Source organism: Ailuropoda melanoleuca, chromosome 1, assembly GCF_002007445.2.
Source record: "Ailuropoda melanoleuca isolate Jingjing chromosome 1, ASM200744v2, whole genome shotgun sequence".
In the NCBI taxonomy this organism is placed as follows: Eukaryota; Metazoa; Chordata; class Mammalia; order Carnivora; family Ursidae; genus Ailuropoda; species Ailuropoda melanoleuca.
The window spans coordinates 40,323,740-40,337,017 of record NC_048218.1 but is presented as its reverse complement, the minus strand read 5'-3'; the positions used below and the strand labels follow the sequence as shown (position 1 = coordinate 40,337,017).

At 33.3% G+C, this 13,278-nt stretch overlaps 2 protein-coding genes across 6 annotated transcripts in view; one reads left to right on the top strand and one right to left on the bottom strand.

The window, feature by feature from the left end:
* The window catches only part of ARL13B (ADP ribosylation factor like GTPase 13B), a 67,681-nt gene that overhangs the window by 24,062 nt on the left and 30,341 nt on the right, over positions 1-13,278 (bottom strand). The window lies entirely within an intron of this gene.
* STX19 (syntaxin 19) lies at positions 1,693-12,319 on the top strand. The gene is made up of 2 exons (XM_011237329.3): positions 1,693-1,781; positions 11,316-12,319. Exon 2 carries the CDS (start codon positions 11,438-11,440, stop codon positions 12,317-12,319), a length of 882 nt encoding a protein of 293 aa, XP_011235631.1. The 5' UTR covers positions 1,693-1,781; positions 11,316-11,437.

The window sequence follows — 13,278 nt, the reverse complement described above, 5'->3', positions numbered from 1 at the left end:
TTATTACTAACAATCCTATTAAATGCCGATCAAGATTTTTGTGATTATTTTTGTCTCTACGATACAGCCCACAAAAGATGCATGGGTCAAAATACTCAGTTTTAAAATTACTTGGAATTATCCCTCTCTGTGTGGCTATCCCACCACCCAGATATGTACCTGGGTTCATTTGTTTCAGGCTTCTTTTACCTTTTATAGATAGTTTTATTTTTTTAAGATTTAATTTTTAAAATGTTTATATGGTTCCAAATACAAAACTATAAAAACAAGGTACAATCAGAACTATTTTTCATCTCTGTCCCTTTTCCTCTATTTCTTCCATTCTCCTTTAGGTATCTATTTTCATTAGTTTTTTGTTCATCCTCCCACTGTTCCTTTTTGAAAATATAAACACCTATATGGGGGAAATGGTATTTTAAAGTACACAATTTGGGGACCATGGAAATTCATTGCTATTGACTGGTGATGGGGAGGGGTATTTGTGCGTGTGTGTGTGTGTATCTCTACCCTCCATTTCTTCCTAAAGCTAGTTAGTATACTATATACACTCTTGAGCACCACCATGCTTTTTTTAAAAACAGTAAATAAATTACCCTGGAGCAGCATAAAAAAATCTTTTTATTACTATATTCTTTATTAATAAGCAAAATGGTCATTATATGGATGTTTCGTTTATTCAGCCAGGCCTACACTGAAGGACTTCTGAGTTGTCGTTCCAGTGATTTGTCTTCACAAAGAGTGCTGTGAAAAAAAAGTGTGTGAAGGAGTTATTTCTTATTTTGGGAACAGATTCCAGGAAGTAGGACTACTAAATCAAAGAATAAATGTAAATGTTATTTTGACAGATATTATAGCAATGTCCCTCCTCTTACCCTTAAATCATAGAACTCAGGCAGCAAAAAAGGTAAAGTAAGGATATTTAGTAGTGTGAGAGAAATTTCATTTCTAAAACTTCTTATAAATAGTTCACGCTGGTAAAAATTAATTTTGAATTGTTATACTGATATTATAAACAGTATCACAGATTGCTGCATAACTTTAGTTTTTCTACACTGAAACTATAAAGTAACTTATTTTAAAATGAAAATAGCAGATATAAGTAAAAAGAAAAGGATGGAGGGTTTAAAGACAAGCTCTTTTCTGGCTGTTGTAGTTCTGAAATTTGATGATTTCATGAGTTAAGCCTTTGGGATTTCCTAAAATAAAATAGAATTCAATCATTTTAAAGTAAATGGAACAAAAAGCCTTTACACCAAGTTTGTTTCCATTCCTATTTATTCTAAATTCTGTATATATAGCAAGTTTTGATACCTAAAGAAAACAAAGTAACCTCTGTTTAAATACAAATCACCTTTTTTGTGAGTAATGTATTTTATATATAATACAGAATTGGCATTACAGAGACTGTGCCAAATACTCTATGTAGGCAGTTTAACAAGGACTTCCTGTTACCAGCTAGCTCCAATGAAAATGATCTTCCTTTAATCTAAAGAATGGGCAGCTAACAGGCAAAACCGGATTCTCCAGGTGTGAAGTAAGCAATTTGTTCTTCTCATTTGATACTAACAGCAAAAGGACAACTTTATGTCTAACATATTTGACTTCATTATTCGGCTTTCAATTATGTTAACTATATGAAAGTCATACAGAAATTAGCCTGTGAACCATAAGACACGGGCTTAAATAATTTGGTTGAAATGTTACAGATGATACTCAGTTTTTCTCTTAAGGGCAGAACTCCAACACCGCAGGTGGAAAGCAACAAAAAGAACAGGACAAAGGTAAATAAACTACTCTTTTTTTTTTTTTTTTGTACTTTTCAATGCAAGACATCCATAGACTGAAATGTGTCACATTTAAAAATAACTCAATAGATAATTAATGTTACTCATTTGCTCAGATTTGGACCAGGCTACAGGTAGTTGAACTGTTCATTTACACTGCTAATATACTGCATAAGATTTGGGTTTAGAGTTCTTAGGAATAGACCACTGTAATAAAAATCAACCTTTTTCTTTTAATTCCTTTAAAAAATAACTTCTCATTTTGGAAACATGAGAAAGTCAAATCGCCTAAAAATAACTTAAAATTCTTTTTTAGACAGACTATAAATTACTCATACTGTGCTTACTTTAGAGAACACTTCTACATTTAACTGTGAAAAGAAGCTTATGCCTAAATTTGACACACACGTGTAATTTTTTTTTTAAAGTTAAAATAATTTTCTATAAGGTCTTAATTTCTTCATTGTTGTTTCTGAAAATCTTTTAAACTGGAAGAAACTGGAAAATAATTTTGTTGTAAAAGGACTACAGTAAAAATATTACAATACTCATTTTTAATGTTTTAGTATATTGAAAGTACTTAAATTATAAAATTTAATATAAATGTATTTGATTTGATACTTAAAAAATTTTAAGTCAGCATTATTTAAATGTAACATATATAGAGGTAGGTCTGATACTTGCAAAATTAAGCAATATATAGAAGCCTAACCAAAACTTATTTTATTTTTTGATATTTCTTCAAAGTTACTTTATAATTCCTATAATATAGATAACTCATTTTCAATCAAAATAATAATGACTTTTAAAAATGTTTTAAGGGGGACTTGAAAGTTGGCTATGATATACCTACAACATATTATCTCCATGGCTATGTAGTTTTAAATTTAATATAAAAATCATTTCATGTGCATACAGCTTAATCAGATGAGAGTTCAAAATTATACAATTTTTAAATCCTTAAACAAACATGGTCTTGTTCCATTAAGCAAGATAATTTAACAACTTATTTACAACAAATAAGTAGAATGAAAAAAGCACTTAAAGACTGCATTACAAAAATATCAGATTTTAAGCTTTAAGAGAATATATGCAATTTGCTAATATTTTTTTTTTAGTTTTCCATATTTAAGTAGCCAAAGAGGTGAATTTTCCAGTAACAGCTGCTTTCACCTTGAACTAGAAAAATATTGCAAGTTGTCTTCATTCATAAAAGCAAAAGAGTACTCTGTTTTATGTTGTATGAAAACTGGTTATATTTATTAAAATATTGTATTTAATAGTAACTACAGAAAGAAATGTCCTACTAAAAAAAAAAATCTCTAACTCTGTCAGTATCTATCCCAGGGCATATTTCTTAAAGCATTAGGTAATTTTTATTTATATTCCTGTTTCTGGGAATGTCCCGTTTGTAATAGGGTGGAGAAACTTTTGAGTCATACAAGGTTTACTTTTCTATTTCCTAGAACAATTTGTGAAAGTTGATTACCATATTTATAAATTAGTTTTTTTTTCTTTTTGCAAATACCATGTTTAAGCTCAAACACAAGTCAGTTATTAACAGTACAATTCAAAACTGTATAGCAATACAGTAAGCTAAAAAGGCTGAAAGATTATTCATATTTGGATAGAACTCTTCCAACACTAAGAAAAATAAATTTAAGGTACAGAAGAGATTACATACAATGGTGGTCTCATGAATTTCATGCAGCCTAAGCTATTGTAATTTATGGCTTCATGAACTCTGTTTCTTCAACTTTCAAATTCTAATATGCTTAGATATCTCATTTTGCCTAATATTCTACTTTATGAAGCTATAAGATTAAGCAGTGAAATTGGAAATAGTTATGCATGTAGTTATGAGCATGTAACTACTAGAAAATGCAATTTATATATAACATGTAAGTGCACCTGAGTACTTATATTAAGTCAATTTTTGGACAGACTAACAAGGACTTAAGGAACATTCTGAATTAGTTAACTCTGTAAAGATAATCACCTATGACTTCCAGTCAAGATATTCCTCCCTATACAAACATATAGAAGTGTTTGATGTAATCTTAAGGGAAAAAAAGACAAAATTTAGAACTGCATTAATATATCTGAAGTAAGAAAGTGAAATTTCCAGATGCCAGAATTGAAAAGGGAACACACTCATAGTTAAAATGGAAAGTAGGAATTAAAGCAAATTCCATGCAAATACTTTTTCCTGGGGGGGCGGGGGGAGGTTTAGAGTTTGTGCATAATAGGGGACAAAAACTGGGCTTCCGAGATGAAGTAGTAAACTAGAAAAAATAGAATATAGTCCATATACAGATATAGGAAAATCTGTTGGTTTGTCCAAGATTACAGCTGGAGGGGAGGTATCCACTGGGGCTATAAAAATCACTAGGAAAAAAAAAAAAATCAGACACATATGTAGATTACCTGGGCTATAGAAATCACTAGAGAAAAATTAAGTACATATTTATTCTACCTGGGTTAAACTGGGCAAGCTCCAAAGAGGCCTAGTAGTGCCAAACATAAAAAATAGGTTAAGAGTATGTATAGCGCAGAGCACTCAGGGCATCGCTGTATAACAGAATTACCCACTAAAGACAAAGCTCACAAAATACACTTGCCCACCACCAGAAGAAACAGTCGGTAGCCACAACAAACGAAGGAATTTATTCCTAAGAAATGAGAAATAATCTAGTAATGTAAAGTATCTTTAACATAAATGTACTTTAAATGTTCAAAAGAAGTAAACGAAGACACTGGATCTAAAAACCAAGATGAACACAGTATAAACTGCATCGCTGATTATATATAAACGTTATTTACTATAATATACATGTTGTGATACATAACACTGAAAAGAAATCTGACTCTTTAATATTAATAACATATTGAGATCTACAGAAAAACAGATGTGGAATATTTACTTGTTTTTTTCCCCTGGTAAAATTATTTTCCTGGTAAAATTATCAGCATTAAGGAATATAAAATACTATCAATATATTTTGAAGCATTCCTTAAAGCAACTTTTATGCAAATATGAAAGTGTGGTACTCTGGGAAACTATTCTTTCAAGAACAGAAACCCAAGAAAAGACAATCTTTATAAGGGTGAGAGTCAAATACGTTGGTTTCCAAAATCAGTGACAGTAAAATTTACCTTCCCAAAAGCACTTTGCAAAGGCACACTGTGTTACAGTATCAATCTGATATATTCTATTCCTTAAAAATTTTTTTCAAACTATGACGCTTGAGAAAAAGACTTTTGATGGCACTGATCATTTCTTTCTTTCTTTTTTTTTTTAAAAGATTTTATTTATTTATTCGACAGAGATAGAGACAGCCAGCGAGAGAGGGAACACAAGCAGGGCGAGTGGGAGAGGAAGAAGCAGGCTCATAGAGGAGGAGCCTGATGTGGGGCTTGATCCCAGAACGCCGGGATCATGCCCTGAGCCAAAGGCAGACGCTTAACCGCTGAGCCACCCAGGAGCCCCTGATCATTTATTTCTAATTCAAAAAAATAAAAAAGAAAAAAGAAAAGAAAAGATCTATCCAGCCATAAAAATGTTAGAGGGTTTTTTTTTCAGGATTTCTTCTAAACCACGAAACCAAGGACAAAGTTGGGGACATTGTAGTTCTTGAGAACTGTGAAATTTAAACATTACCAAAAGCTACTTAGCCATATAGAGCATTAAATAGGACTTAATTATCATGAATTAAAAAATCAGAATTGGCTTTGTTTTGGTCCCCCCTTCCATTTCTCATCTGAGCTTCTTACTCCTTTTTTTTTCCAAAGGATATTAGCAAGAACACAAGTCAGTTTTTGTTTAAGTACAAAAAGCAGCATAGCTATGTCTTGCATAGTATATACATTGTAGCAGTAAGAATTCATACTAACAGGTTAGTAGAAAACAGAAATCTGTGTACATATATAGAAATGAAGTATAGCTCACTTCCTATCTATCTCAGCCTATTACTACAAGCCAAAACAAAATATAAGAATCCTTATATCTACATGGTACCAAGGATAGGATTCACAATTTCTTAGAGACTTTCTATAACATAGATCTATGAGATCAGAACCAATTCTTTTTCCTCTTCTAAACTGTAAAGTGCTTAATTTGGTCTAATTATATTAAAGGTCATAATAAAGCTGCAAACAACATAATTATTTTAGCTCTGATATGCTATATTACCTCCTACAAAACACTTTTATTTTAGTATTTATAGTAATTTATACTAATTTATTATAGTATTTATACTAATAACACAATATTTGATACAGGTCAACATAATTTGTAGTGTGTTTCACTAGGATAATCTATCTCTATTCACTATAGAATGGGGAGAAAAGAACAGATCTGCGATCAGGTGAGCTTATATCTGACTGTAGGCTCTGCTACTTTTTAGTTGTGTGGCCTCTGGCAACTTACTGTACCTTTCAGACACTAAGAAAGTTAGGGAAATAGCCAAGAAAGTCAACATCCAAATAAGGGGAATTTCAAAGAAAAGAATACAAAGAAAATGGAAGAGATGATGTTTTTAAAAACTTAGGACTCCCCCCCAGATTTTAAACACGAGTTTCCAGCTTGAAAAGAGCCACTAAATTTCCAGTAAATTAATGCAAAAAGATGTACCCCAGGTCATGTTATTGTGAAATTTCAGAACACCAGGAATAAAATGAAAAGGCCAAGACTTTCATGAAAGGAAGAAAGAAAATAAAAGACCCTATATAAACCAGGAATTTGACAGATTTCTTAAGGGCAACAAACAATGTTAAATAAAAATGCAGCAAGATTTTCAAAATTTTATGGGAATGTAATTTCCAAGCAAGAATTATATCTGCAGAAAATATATCATTCAAGTGTTAAGGATAGAATAAAAACACTTTCAGAAATACAAGTTTTCACTACATTTATGTTTTGAAAGAAAACTATGGGTATGCCCCAAAATCAAGGGGACAGACCTAGAATAGAGATGAGGAACTAGGAATCAGGAGATAATACACAAGACAGGAGAAAAATATCTAAACACAACAGCTGTGTGGTAAATCAGGTGATAGGTAAGGGTTCTAGGAAAGAAGCCTCAAAAGATCCAATAATAAGAGGAAATAAAAGAAAAAGGATACCTACTATATTTAAATATATTGAGAGGATACTTTCAGTTCAATTGAAGAGTTTTAGAATGAATTAATGCACATGAACAAAATGAGGCAATTGAAAAACTTAATTAGTATCTTCAGGAGAAATTTTAAGTTACATGGTTCTTGATCTGTGTGGTGATTACATGGGTGTGTAAAAATCATCAAACTATACATTTTTATTTTGGGCATTTTCTGTATATATGCAAATATTTCAATGAAAAGCTTTCTTAAAGTGAAAATACACATTTCCTAGCTCTATCCACTGAAAAGGCCTAGAAACAATGAAAAAAATTATCTGAGAAAGGAAACATGACCACAGTACCTTATGTGAGTCTGGCATACATTAATATTTGAACTAATATGTAATTATAATAAAAAACACAGAATACTGACCAACCAAAAATTTAACTATATTGAGAGGGAAAAACTGAGGCAAGGCTCAGGTTGAAGGCAAAGTTAAATCCACAACTTTCATAGCAGAGATTCAATATAATATTTAAAATTGAAAAAGCAGAAACACCTATACAGGCAAATTTACTTAGTTTAAAAGCAACATACAGCTAAGGAGTTGGAAAGTATTGCCTTTGGGAGTGGGGAACTGGAAATGAGGTGTGGTGGGGCAGGCAGGTATCAGCAGTTTATCTTTACAAGCCTTGAAGTGGTCTGACTTCTTTCTTAAACTGACTGTATGTGTTAATTTGAGGAAAATAAAAATCACATTTAAAAAGCTGATTTAAAAAAGAAAAAGTTGACAGCTATAACAAAAGCAATATGACATCTTAAACACTAGTTGACAGCTATAACAAAAGCAATATGACATCTTAAACACTTTGGGGAGGAATTTATTTTCAGCATCAATAAGGTAATGCCAGAGACAGCGTATAGATAAGGAAGTAATAAATAACACTAAACCAAACAAAGAGTAGGGAGCTATTCAAGATAAATCATTAAGCTAACTGACTTAGCATCAACCTCCCTCTACACTGGAAAGACGGTTAGTCTTTATCAGAGGTATATTGTAAATTATCAAAGTTGCCACCTAAGAAAAAGTTTCTACAATCACTTCCCAATGTTTTTGAGTGTTTTTAAATATCAATACCAACATAATCATAAGATATTTAATAAAATACTGAATACAAAAGAGCATATAGATGATCCCAGCTTTATGAAATATATATTATTCTGGGAAATTTATGTTATATGCCTTATGCTGGGAAAAGCACTGGTCTAGCAGCCAGGACATCTGGCATTATTTAACCAGCACTACTACTAACAAGCTCTAGGTAAGACATTTAGTTTTCTGATTCACAATCTCCCCGTAAGAAAAATGCAGAAATTGATTAGTTAACTTATAGGGATTCTTTCTGGGAACCTATTCATTGCCTTTGCACCCCATCTCCTACACCCCAGACAGTATCCCTTGGCTTTTCATCTTCTCAACTTTAGGTCTCACAGTTCAAATACCTCCTTAAAAAAGACTTGCTTAATTGGTCAAGATCTAAAATTGTCTCACTTATCTGTTTAACTGTATACTGTCCAACTCCCCTCAGAGAGTAAATTATTCAAGGACAAGTACTACTGAATAAATACTATGGCATTTAAAATTTTGCATATAGTAAGCCTCAATAATTATTTGACAAAATACCAGTCCTTTAAAACCAAAGGAATATTATTAGGATACTTGTTTTGTTTTGTTGAAGATTTTATTTATTTGACAGAGAGAGAGACAACAAGAGAGGGAGCACAAGCAGGGGGAATGGGAGAGGAGAAGCAGGCTTCCCGCCGAGCAGGGAGACCAATGCAGGGCTTGATCCCAATCACAACCTGAGCCACCCAGGTGTCCCATAGGACACTGGTTTAACTTTTTGTGCAATGCAGGCCTCATTTCTACATTCTCAACTGGGTCATAATTCAAGAATCTTGAACACCTCCAGTGATGGCAAGCTTATTAACTCATGAAGCAGTTTGTTCCATCTTGGGACAACTCTACCTGCTCAAAAACTCCACTTGATACTAAATCAAACCTCTCTCCATGTAATTTTCATCCATTTTCTTTCAATAATACCAAGTAAGTCTAATTCCTCTTATATATACAGACCTACACATTTCAGAAAACAGTTGTAGATATTCTCTACATCTCTTTTGCAGGACAAGGATTTCCATTCCTTTCAATGATTCTCTCTGCACTACTGTCTTCCAATCTCATCTTTCCATGAGAGTTTGGAAATTCACAATTTATGAATTTTCATCTTAAAACATCAGAACTTAACACAGTCCTTCTTCCATTTGCTTTGACTAGCCTAAAGTCATCTAGCCTAGAGTCATCTTTAAGTCAGTCTAGACATGACACTGTTATTCATGAAAGCATGATTATTCGGACAGAAAGAATGATTATTCTGGTAGAAATCTTCAGTAATTTTCATAAGCACTGCTATGAACACAGGATCTTCCATTTTATATATGTAAAGGTATTTTCTAAACAACCAGCTGCAATATTTTACATCTGTCCTGGTTAAACATAATCTTGTTACTTTTAGTATGGTGTCCTATGCTGTTTTTTGAATCCCAATTCCGTACTTCAACATTCTGAAGATCTCCCCAAATTCTGGGCCATCAACATATTTGATAAGTATGCCTTCTGTGACAACATCCAATTCACCTACAAAAATAGTTGCATAAGCATTTCAAACACTAAGTCCCATAGCATAACAACATAACATAAGTAATACTGGTTGATTTTTCTCTGGCTTATACCAATATTATGTGTAAGTCAATGCACTATTTTAACTCCCCAGTAGCTTCTTACCTGCAAAAATATCATGAAAGGTGCATTTCTAAAATCAAGATGTACTGTGAAAATATTTTATTAACATAGATTGCCTTTTTCAATATATTTTTTAAGTTACAACACAGTGAGTATTAGTTTCAGATAGTGAATCAACACTTCCTTCCACACAACACCTGGTGCTCATCACAGCCAAGTGCACGCCTTCATTTCCATCGTCTGTTTAACCCATCGCCCCCCTCACCTCCCCTCTGGTCACCATCATCAGTTTCTTCTCTACATAATTAAGAGTCCGTTGCTTGGTTCGCCTCTCTCTCTTTTTCCCTCCTTTACTGATTTGTTTTATATTTGTTAAATTTGTTTTAAACTCCACACATGAGTGAAATCATACGGTACTTATCTTTCTCTGACTTATTTTGCTTAGTATAATACACTCCAGCTCCATCCATGTCATTGCAAATGGCAAGACTTCATTTTTTCTTATGGCTGAGTAACATTCCATTGTATATATATACCACCTTTTCTTTATCCATTCATCAGTCCAAGGACACTTGGGCTGTTTCCATAATTTGGAAGGAGATATTGCTGCTATAAACACTGGGGTGCATGTATGCCTTTGAATTAGTACTTTTGTATTCTTTGGGTAAATACTTAGTAAGGCAATCGCTGGGTCATAGGGTAGCTCTATTTTTAAACTTTTTGAGGAACCTCCATACTGTTTTCCACAGTGGCTGCACCAGTTTGCATTTCCACTTACTCACTTCGTGTATACACACACACACACACACACACACACACACACACATGCACACACATAAATGCAAATCATTATATATGTATATAAATCAGTATTTATAAATCATGTACACCAAATTTAATCCTGTGGATAACTACCAACATAGGATATGATGTCAATATTATCAGCACCCCAAAACAAGACTTTATATAACCTCATGTTTGAAAAACACAGCACTTAATATGAATGGATATAAATTTTGTTCCGAGTCTGGATATCTTTGCAAAGGAATGCTAAGAATGAGAAACCAGCATAATCAAACCAAGAATATGTTTTCATATGTATGCAATGGGGAAAAAAAGCTATGTCAAATAATATGTTAATCCATCTAGAAGCCTCAGAAATTTTAAAATAAATTCAACATTACCTATATTATTTCAAGTGCTCAAATGGAATCTGCCCTGTCACTATACTGATTTTAACTGAATTATGCATGATTAACAAAATGGGTTTAACATTACATAGGCCAAATTAACTGGGAACAGTATCTTTAGTAGTAAGGGCATTTTCAGAGTGCCCTTTGACTTCTAAAACTTGGAAGATATGGCCAGATCTTCCATTCTAAGGTATATCCTCTATACGCACAAAAATCTATTAGGTGACGGTATCATGACACTGAAGTACTTATTTTGGGGGCAACTGTACCTTTATCACCACTGCTTTCTCAACTACTTCACTCAACTGAACAGGACTCATAATAGGCCCACGAGATGCACAGTAACTTATAAATTATTTTACATTACTTATCCTATTCAGTTATCTTTATGAGGAAATTCTTAATGATTTTTTTAATTTTTCAACTTCTTTTCAGAAAACAAGAGAATTTTTCCTGGAAGACACACATAGCTACGTGAAGCCAATTACTAACTGAGAGAAAATGCCAAACTTATTTGTTCGACACAATCATTTTTGCTTCTTAAGAGGAAAGGAAAGATGAAAGACCGACTTCAAGAACTAAAGCAACGAACAAAGGAAATTGAACTCTCTAGAGACAGGCATGTGTCGACTACAGAAGCAGAAGAACAAGGGGTGTTTTTGCAGCAAGCTGTTATTTATGAAAGAGAGCCTGTAGCTGAGAGACACCTACATGAGATCCAAAAACTACAGGAGAGTATTAACAACTTGACAGATGATGTTCAAAAATTTGGGCAACAACAGAGAAGTCTGGTGGCTTCAATGAGAAGGTTTAGTCTACTTAAGAGAGAGTCTAGCATTACAAAGGAGATAAAAATCCAAGCAGAACACATTAATAGAGGTTTGGATGATTTAGTGAAAGAAGTTAAAAAGTCAGAGGCTGAAAATGGTCCATCATCAGTGGTGACAAGGATACTTAAATCTCAGCATGCTGCGATGTTCCGCCAATTTCAGCAAACTATGTTTACATACAATGACACAATAGCAGCAAAGCAAGAGAAGTGCAAGACATTTATTTTCCGTCAGCTTGAAGTTGCTGGAAAAGAAGTGCCTGAAGAAGAAGTAAATGATATGCTTTATCAAGGAAAATGGGAAGTTTTTAATGAATGCTTACTTACAGAAATCACTATCACTAAAGCACAACTCTCAGAGATAGAACAGAGACACAAGGAACTTGTTAATTTGGAGAACCAAATGAAGGATTTAAGGGACCTTTTCATTCAGATATCTCTTTTAGTAGAGGAACAAGGAGAAAGCATCAACAATATTGAAATGCTAGTGAACAGTACAAAAGAGTATGTTACTACTACCAAGGAGAAATTTGGACTAGCTGTAAAATACAAAAAAAGAAATCCTTGTAAGGTATTGTGTTGTTGGTGCTGTCCATGCTGTGGCTCATAATAAAGAAGTTATTTTAGACATTTTTTCCAGTTTTAGAATGAAGATGTTCCATGTTTCAGCGTCTTTTTTCATTTTATAGATTCATTCACATACCTTTCATCACTATTAAGTCATGATTTTCCTCTTTAGCCCTTATTTACGAGAACAACAGAAACTTCTGAAGTCAGTGACAAAACAAGCCTTCCCTTATTAAACTAAAAACAGTATAGTTAACTTTAAACTCACAGGTTAACTATTGAAAATGAGATCAGTGATCCTACATTTCTGTTCAGGTACCAAGCTCTATTATATATTTTTGTTAACTTTCAATGCCTTAACAAGAGGAGTGTCAGTAAGTGACAACTGCTTCAACAATCCTTCTGGCTCAGTAGTTAAGAAGTGTATATAACAAGACTTCAAAGAGTGCTTTATTAAAGTAAAATCAAACCAGAAGCTATGTCAAATCTTTTATGCTCAGAGAGGTCAGTTAACTCAGTGGTCAACATAACCTGGAAAAATCCAACTATGTACTCAATGAAGAGTCTAGTTGGTAACTGGGAGCTGAATCTAGTTTAAGGACTAAGAAAGTAAGGCACTGTTTTCCTGAACTTGGCTCCGATCAGGACACTGCATTACAGATCAGGAAGTTTGGCAAACAAAATAAAAAATAAAGGCAATTGCATTCTTGAAAGTTTCTCCATCACTTTAGCACGAAGCTGAGGACTACACTATGGGCTGGGGATACAGTTTGAACTCACACAGGTATAGAGATTTAGGATTCACATTTTAGTGGAGAAAGCAGGTAACACACAAATATAAAAATTAGATAATATTAAGATCTTGGGCAGAAAGTGTTGAGACACAGATGGTCAGAGTGGCTTCTTTCAGTTGGGTGGTCAGTGAAGGCCTCGCTGAAATATAATATTAAATGAAGATCTGAATGATGAGGACAAGGGAGGGTATATCCCAGGCATAAGAAA